Raw genomic sequence first — 8605 nt, forward strand, 5'->3', positions numbered from 1 at the left:
CTAAGCACATATAAAATTTGTTTGCCAATAGGGATTGAGTGACTTAGAACTTATCATGTCTTGAAACTTGTGGGATAGGGAGATTTATTGGAGTAGGTGAAGGAAGTGAAGTATGATTTTCAGTCCCACTAATGCACAACAAAGGGATTGATCTTTCACCTTGATTGCCATTTAGGATATCATCTTCATTAGAAAGCTTCTTACTAAAGATTTGGGAAGACCATATCTGTCTAAACTAGACATCTATAATGGGAGAAATTCAAGTTAGTTGATTTAAAGTCCTTAATATAACACCCAATATGAAATATTAAGGCTAGGACCCAATAACCTATTTATAACTGGAAGAGGGATGCCGTAATCCAAATTATAAAATAGTTAAAGGTAGGTAAATGACGATTTACCAGTTTCCACCATAAGAACGAAATATTTTATTATTAGGTTTTATTGGTTTTGAAACTCCTAGATCTTTTGAGATACATTGAACTTTTCAATGGCATGTTTGAATCTCGATTGCGCCCTCTCAAGTTTGTGACTGGGATGCCGAGGATCACAAACAAGGTGTGAATAACCATACAAATTGACTTGGTACCCTTCACAATATTACCTAATCGAAGTGCCGGTTAACCACACACGCTCCACCGATCTATAATAAAGTCAAGTTACCCTTTGCCACTCTTACTAGTCCATGTTAGTGTGCCGGTTAACCACACACGCTCCACTAACGACTTGGTAAGGTACAAAGTGTAATTTTATGGGCTAGCACCAATTTCACATTTTCCTAAAGTAACTAAGATTGGGAATTTACAATGTATAGTTACTTTATAATTCATTTTACTTTTAATGAGTATTTAAAGTCGAATCCTACCCGTTCGGCTAACGACCCTCCACCGATCAAGGAAGTGGTGGGTGAGAGTAGACACCCATTAAGTCACCATTTTATAGGCAACAACCTTATACCCCCCTTATAGACCGGCTTCGTGAATGAGGCCTACTAACGGTAAGAACGACATATTCTTATACATATCTATATAATAAAATTATAATAATAGTATAAGTGTTGATTTTTAAACTTTTTAATTTGGAATTAAAGTATTAGAGTGTAAGACTTTTCAAATTCCAAAACTTCAGGGCAAGAATTGAAACTATTCCAAGTCTCTTCAATTTGTAACTTATGAGTTTTAATGGTTCATAAAAATGAAGACTCTTCATTTTATGAAACCTCTTTAGTTCTTTAATCACAATTAAAAGAAGTGACTTTTGGTTATCCATAACTTGAGGACAAGTTATGGACACCATCAATACAATTAAGATCAAGAATTAAACGCACATGGTGGTTACACATAATTCCTATGATCTTCTAAAAACTCATAAGAACACAAATTCATGTCAAGCAATTTCAAGAATCATATTAACATATATAATACTTTGAAATTGTTAAAAGTCATGTAAAATGGGTTAACATAATCATTATCATTTTTGAAAACAAATTTTACAAGTCCAAAACAGATTGGGATAATGATTCTAGTCCATTTCCAACAACAAAACTCGAAAAATCTGCCCAACTCGATCCTACTCGGCGATTGCATTATCCTACTCGGCAAGTAGGATGAATTTGTTCATGGACTTGGCGAGTCCTCCCCATGGACTCGGCGAGTACAGTCGTCAGAATGCAGAATTTTCGATTTTCAAGCAGTTTTGCATCAAGTATACATAAAACAATCCTAGTCTCTGATACCACTGATGGGTTTTGAGCATTCTAACACTTCCTAAGTGTACATGCAACCCTAATAACCTTGAATCTATGTTTTCACTATATACATGCAAATTTCTTTTTCAAGGTTATTTCCTAACTAGCATGGCATGGGGATTACATAAACATAAAAACTAGTAGAAATACATACCTTGTTGTTGCTTGGATTCCTTCAAGACTTTGTGAGCCTAGCACCCCAAATGTTGTGCCTCAAATGCTTCACACAACACCACAAAACTTGGAATAACTTGAGAGAATACTTCTAGCACTCAAAATCGGTTATGCCCTCTCTAGTAACACTAGGTCACGATTTTGCTAGCCAAAGGGTTCCTTTTATAGTGGTGTCACAATTAGGGTTTCATTAAGAAGACCCATAATTGTCATGACTCTTCATTTCTCATGACCCATGCGTTTGTAACTCCCATGGACTATCCATGGAGCTCTAAATGGTTATATCCATAACCCATAAACCATGGATCATTAATCCACCATAAAAGAATTGATGATTGTCATAATCAACCCTTATATATTTAATTAGTCTGACTTTGATCACCAAATTAATACTAGATTAATACTTGATCAATACTAATTAAATAATACTATTATTAATATATTAGAACTTATAATATATTAATAATCATCAGTGCCATATTCTCTCATTTATTCTATCCAAGTATTGCAATGCCATGCAACCCAAATGGACCATGTCGGGTCAGGTTAAGTACATACCAAATAAAGTTATGGACTTAGACACTATATCCAACAATGTGGACATGGAAGGATCCTTTTTTAGGACATATCAAGGTTTGGGGTTGCGAGGATTTCTTAAGACGAGAGACTCACGACAAGCTTGAACCTCGTAGTGAGCGATGTATTTTCATCGGGTACCCATAGAAGTCCTTTAGATACCTTTTCTATAGACCGAGTGAAAAGATTGTCTTTGTTGCGAGGAGAGGGGTTCTCTGAGAGAGAGAGAACTCTATAAGCCAAGGAGACATTGGGAGGAAAATCGATCTGGAGGAGATTCAAGAGTCGAGCGATGAAGGAACCTCTTACACTGGTGTTTAACGCAAGGAGGAAACTCTGGTTGAACTGATTGATGAATCATTCCCTCTTAAACGTTCCAGTAGAGTTATTGTCCCACCCATATTGTATGGTTTTCATATAACCAACGAGGGTGATATGTATATTAGTGATAGTACACTAATAAATTTGGACGAACCTAACAACTACAAGGAAGCCATGGCAGGCCCGAAGTCTGCAAAATGGAAAGAGGCGATGGATAGCGAGATTCAGTCCATGTACGATAACCAAGTCTGGAGCTTGGTTGATCATGTATCGGGTCGTAAGATGGTCGGGTGCAAATGGATCTTCAAGAAAAAGACCGACATGGTTGGTAATGTGCACACTTATAAGGCACGATTGGTTGCGCAGGGCTTTACTCAAACTCTCGGAGTTGACTACGATGAGACCTTCTCACCAGTTGGAAAGATAAAGTCTATTAGAGTGATGCTTGCCATTGCTGCATTTCATGATTATGAAATATGGAAAATGGATGTCAAAACTGCTTTCCTTAATGGGAAGTTGGCTGAGGACGTTTATATGGCTAACCCAGAGGGTTTTGTCTATGCAAAGCATCCTAATAGAGTGTGTAAGCTTGAGAAGTCTATTTATGGACTTACACAAGCGTCTCGTAGATGAAATCATTGTTTCGATGAGAAAGTCAAAGTGTTTGGGTTTCTGCGATGAGAAGATGAATCATGTGTATATGTCAAAGCTAGTGGGAGTGTGGTAAGCTTCCTCGTATTGTATGTCGATGACATACTACTCATAGGAAACGACATCCCCACACTGCAGGAAGTTAAGTCCTGGCTTGGGAAGTGGTTCTCTATGAAGGACCTTGGAGAAGCTGCCTATATTTTGGGAATAAGGATAGTGAGAAACAGGAGTAAAAGACTAATAGGACTTAGTCAGAATAATTACTTGGACAAGGTACTAAAACGTTTTAGTATGGAGAATTCCAAGAAAGGGGAGTTACCAATCTAAAGTAATGCCAAGTTGAGTAAGACTCAAAGTCCGAGTACCAAAGCCGAGATAGCTTAAATGAGCCGAGTACCTTACGCTTCCGCAGTTGGCTCAATCATTTATGCTATGACTTTTACTCGCCCTGATGTGGCCTTTGCTTTGAGCATGGTCAGCAGATATTAAGAAACCCTGGCAAAGCACCACTACAAGAAAAAAGGCCTTTTACGACGCGCAAAATACGACGCTCATTGATCTATGTTACGCAAAGGAGAGTGACATTAGAAAAATGTCATCTCTTCAAAAAAATTTAAGGATAGAAGACACGCATTATTGCGCGCCCTTAAATTAGTGTTTAAAAAAAACACGGAGGGCACCTATAATAAAATGCGCGTCGTCTAAGGATGTCGCTTTATATTTTTTAATGGAACGCGCGTTCTGGGGGAAAGGGGGAAATGAAATTCTGAAAAAATTAAAAACCCCGCCATGCTCTCCTCTACCTTCTTTCAATCGTTCTTATCTCTCTCTCTCTCTCTCTCTCTCTCTCAATCAAATACCAAATCAGCGCTCTGATCATCTCTCCCTTTCTCCGAATCTATCCCTATCTTCTTCTCTAATCCAATTCCCGAAATGGAGTTCAAATCCAACAATATTTCTGAAGACAACAACAATCAAGGATGGCAGAAGGTTACTTACGCTAAGAAGAACAGGAAGAATCAGCCTAAGCAGCAGGTGCCTCAACCGAAGGCGCTTCCAAACGGATCCGTTGTCGCTGGTAATGATAATGTCTTCACTGCTATTGAGAAGAAATCGGAGGAGCGTAGGAAGGTTATAGAAGCACAGAGATTGTCGATTTATGATCCTGCTCCTCCTCCGGTTAAATCGTCAAGGAAGAAGAACTACTCCTGCGTAAATCTTTCTCCCTCTTTTTTCTCACTGCTTTAAATACCTTCCTCCATCACCGACGACGCCATATCCGATCATATACAGTCCATCGAGAGAAAATCTAGCAGAAAGCTACTCATCCCCGGAGATTTAGCATGGCGGCATCGTCGGCGAGGGTAGATCTGGACGGAAATACGATAAATCCGTTCACAATATGCATGATTGGTGCCGGTGGATTCATTGGCTCACACTTGTGTGAGAAATTGTTGACGGAGACGCCGCACACTGTCTTGGCGGTGGACGTTTACAATGACAAAATCAAACACCTTCTCGAGGGGCCGGATTCCCTTCCTTGGGCTGGTCGCATCCAGTTCCACCGCCTCAACATTAAGAATGATTCGCGCCTCGAAGGTCTTATCAAGTGCTCCGATCTGGTAAAACCTTCAATTGCATTTCTTGATTTGTTTAATTTATTTTTTGTTTTCAATCCTTGATTTTATTTTGTGTTATTAATCCTCTTGGATCTGCATTTTCATCTTCTTCAATGTAAGAGTGAGGAATTTAGGATGTGAATTTCGTTAAGCTGTTACTTGAATACCTCTAGAATCTGGTCAAAGATATTGTGCGTGTTCCATGCTTGAAGCGTAAAGTACTGAAAGAATCCATTAGAACATGTTGATGGCTGCTAGTACTTTGCGGAGATAGTATTCAATAACACGTATTCGTCCGAATGATTGATTTCATTTTATTTTATTTTTGTTGATGTAGACAGTAAATCTAGCCGCGATCTGCACACCGGCGGACTACAATACGCGTCCTCTTGATACGATCTACAGTAATTTCATCGACGCTCTCCCTGTGGTATGATTCACGTTTCTGTATCGTTGATTCGACATATTTTTCATTTCTTCTATATTATAAACTCTTCTACTGTTTCTGATGCTCGATAATTTCAACCAATTCTATGATTTATAAATCGTAAATCTTATCTTCATCCTTTAGGTTAAGTACTGTTCAGAGAATAACAAGCGGCTCATTCACTTCTCCACTTGTGAAGTATACGGGAAAACCATTGGTAGCTATCTTCCCCAAGATAGCCCCTTGCGACAGGTAAGAATTCAGATTTAAAGTAGGTATCTGCATTATTTAATCAATACTTACTTATTAACTCCTTTTTTTCTTTGATCATAACAATTTACAGGATCCTGCTTACTATATCCTTAAAGAAGATACATCCCCTTGCATTTTTGGCCCAATTGAGAAACAAAGGTGGTCTTATGCATGCGCAAAACAATTGATCGAGAGGCTAATCTATGGTATAAACACATTCTTTTTCTCATCTCTCATTAAATGATTGAATTCACCAATCACCATGGAATTCTCCTCTCATGACTTTGGCTTTCTTTGCAGCTGAGGGTGCTGAAAATGGCCTTGAATTCACCATTGTTAGACCTTTCAACTGGATGGGCCCTAGGATGGATTTCATTCCAGGGATTGATGGTCCCAGTGAAGGTTTTCCCAGGGTTCTTGCTTGCTTTAGCAATGTATGTTTCACCATATCACTGAATTTTATCTATTTAATTACTCAATTTAATCGTTATCTAGACTTAAAAAATGGATTCTTTTGTTTCACAGAATCTTCTCAGACGTGAGCCTTTGAAGCTAGTTGATGGTGGTGAATCTCAAAGGACCTTTGTCTATATCAAGGATGCCATTGAAGCTGTTCTTTTGATGATTGTATGTTACTTATTAGTTATTACAACACTCTTAATTTCAATCAAAGATGAATCTCATTCTTGACTATTTTCTTCACAGGAGAATCCTGCTAGAGCTAATGGTCATATCTTCAATGTTGGAAACCCCAATAATGAAGTTACAGTGAGGCAGCTAGCTGAAATGATGACCAAGGTTAGTGAAAAGGGTATTTTGGGAAAGTAAAAGTTTGGTCCTGTCCTAAGTCCTAACATTCCATTTTATTGCATACGCAGGGTGTGTGGGCCTCATTGATGTATGCATTTTTCCCTTCAAATAATCAAAGCCTTTTTTTCTTTTAGTATTAATATGGAACATAAGCTTTTTGTTTCACGTTCTTTCTGAAGCTAAGAAAATAATTGATTCATGTATGGCTGCAAAGGTAAGTTTTGTAACATCTTGTATTCAAGAAATAACAATGTACTTTCCACAAAAAAATTATAAATTATATTCTTTGAAAAAATTGCTAGATTGGTAGGTTTAAAAGTAGAATGTCCTAATAAGAATTAATTTTAAATGTAGAATGAAAATGACAAGTTAATATTTGTCATTGAACTGTAGGTAGACTCGTTTGCTTACCTACCTCCTAACTCAAAGCATCACTTGAGAGTTATGAATCTTCTACACTTGTTGTATTTGAAAAAAGGTATGTTATTCCTTCTCTTTATTTCATCCTGCATCTGTGTGTTATCAATTAACCACAAGGGCTAAAAAGTAATTTAACTTTTGTGTAGGTATGCTTACCTAGAAGATCATATTCCCGAGCCAATTGTTGGCTCCACCAATTAGCAGCCACTTCTTGATACCCCTGGAGACGTATATACTTTTTTAACAATCAACCTAGTAGAATAAGAGTCCACTTTTTTACTATTAATTTTTTTACTGTTTCCATATTAGGTATTCCATATTAATTTTTTTAACAATCAACCTAGAATAAGACATCACTGCCCTTTTGAGTCTCAAGAAAATGCAAAACCCTGCAGTGACACTGTTACCTTTTGGTTTACCAATCCAATCTACATGTCACATTCCTTAGTAACTGATTCACTAGGATCTATCAAAGGCTCTATCTTTCTGCTGAAGAGAACCGTCCCCTTTGATTACTGATAAATTGATGGTCATTCATATTTTCTTTATCTATCCCCTCTAAATGAAATGTATCTCAATTATTGCAGTTTCAAACTGAGAAGAAGCATTCAGATTATCTGGATGTCTTAAGCGAGACACATAACAGAGCCTCAGATCAAAAGATCCAGATTGGTGCTGATCTGGGTGATGGTCACACAAAGCACATTTTTAGAGGCTAGATGCAAGTAGTCTCTCTCTTTCTCTATCTCCTTTTTTTTAAATAAATTTGGTTCTCATTGTTGGCTTCCGAATAGCTTTTATTAATCCTTGTAATTATATTTTTATCTTTTTTCTATCAGATGTGCATCCTCAGTTCAGTCCTTGATAAGTGCCTAAGGCTGCTTGGTTTTGAGTCGGCAGCACCTTGCGATACCTCTTGCAAACTCAGGTATGTAGCTTTATTATTCCGAATAGCTCTTGTTTTCTAGTATTAGAAGATCATATGTCTTGATTTCATGCATAACAATAGAGAGATATTGTAGCATCTTTAATAGAGCTATGTAGCATTATAATCCTTCAAATGTGATGGAAACATATGAGGTGCAACGAATAAGCAAAGAAAACTCTTAATCCCAATAATGTCAATAATCTTCCAGAAACTAAAAATCTTCATTGTTTGTACGATGCATGATATATTTGCATCCCATGCTATATTATTTAGATGCTTTAACTTTCATTAATTGGTTCGAATGTTGGTGTTTAGTAATTAAACTCAATTTATTCCTCTTTTTATTAACAAATTTTATTTATTCATGATCTTCAGCTATCTTCTGCTTGTGGGCGGCTTGTAATTTCAAGTGATGGAGTCTGGGATACTCTTTCCACTGAATCAGCTCTGGAATGCAGTCGCGGATTGGCTCCGGAATCAGCAGCAGCACAAATTGTCAAAGTACGGAAACAAAAAAATGTCAAATTTGTAATAAAATATTATGCAATGGATTCTATTTTTGTATGACATTAAATTTTATGAAATGGATCATATTTTTTGTATATGATATTTTATTTTCTATTATGATGCATTAAATGCAAATTTAATTTGAAAATTAGTAAATCTATAAAAAAATATTT

At 37.0% G+C, this 8605-nt stretch overlaps 1 protein-coding gene across 1 annotated transcript; it reads left to right on the forward strand.

The window, feature by feature from the left end:
• Positions 1-4744: 4744 nt before the first annotated feature.
• Positions 4745-6615, forward strand: LOC128126377 (UDP-D-apiose/UDP-D-xylose synthase 2-like). Its single transcript, XM_052764201.1, has 7 exons — positions 4745-5091; positions 5426-5518; positions 5660-5767; positions 5859-5973; positions 6068-6201; positions 6293-6394; positions 6473-6615. The coding sequence occupies exons 1-7, from the start codon at positions 4813-4815 to the stop codon at positions 6593-6595; spliced, it is 954 nt and encodes a 317-aa protein (XP_052620161.1). The 5' UTR covers positions 4745-4812; the 3' UTR covers positions 6596-6615.
• The last annotated feature ends 1990 nt before the right edge of the window (positions 6616-8605 follow it).

The sequence above is a fragment of the Lactuca sativa genome, chromosome 5 (genome assembly GCF_002870075.4).
Source record: "Lactuca sativa cultivar Salinas chromosome 5, Lsat_Salinas_v11, whole genome shotgun sequence".
NCBI lineage: Eukaryota > Viridiplantae > Streptophyta > Magnoliopsida > Asterales > Asteraceae > Lactuca > Lactuca sativa.

Coding starts and splice junctions, on each gene's coding strand:
- LOC128126377 (XM_052764201.1), top strand. CDS start 4,813: ATGGCGGCATCGTCGGCGAGGGTAGATCTGGACGGAAATACGATAAAT. Junction 6,202..6,292: donor TTCTTGCTTGCTTTAGCAAT/GTATGTTTCACC, acceptor TTTGTTTCACAG/AATCTTCTCAGACGTGAGCC. Junction 6,395..6,472: donor AAGCTGTTCTTTTGATGATT/GTATGTTACTTA, acceptor TTTTCTTCACAG/GAGAATCCTGCTAGAGCTAA.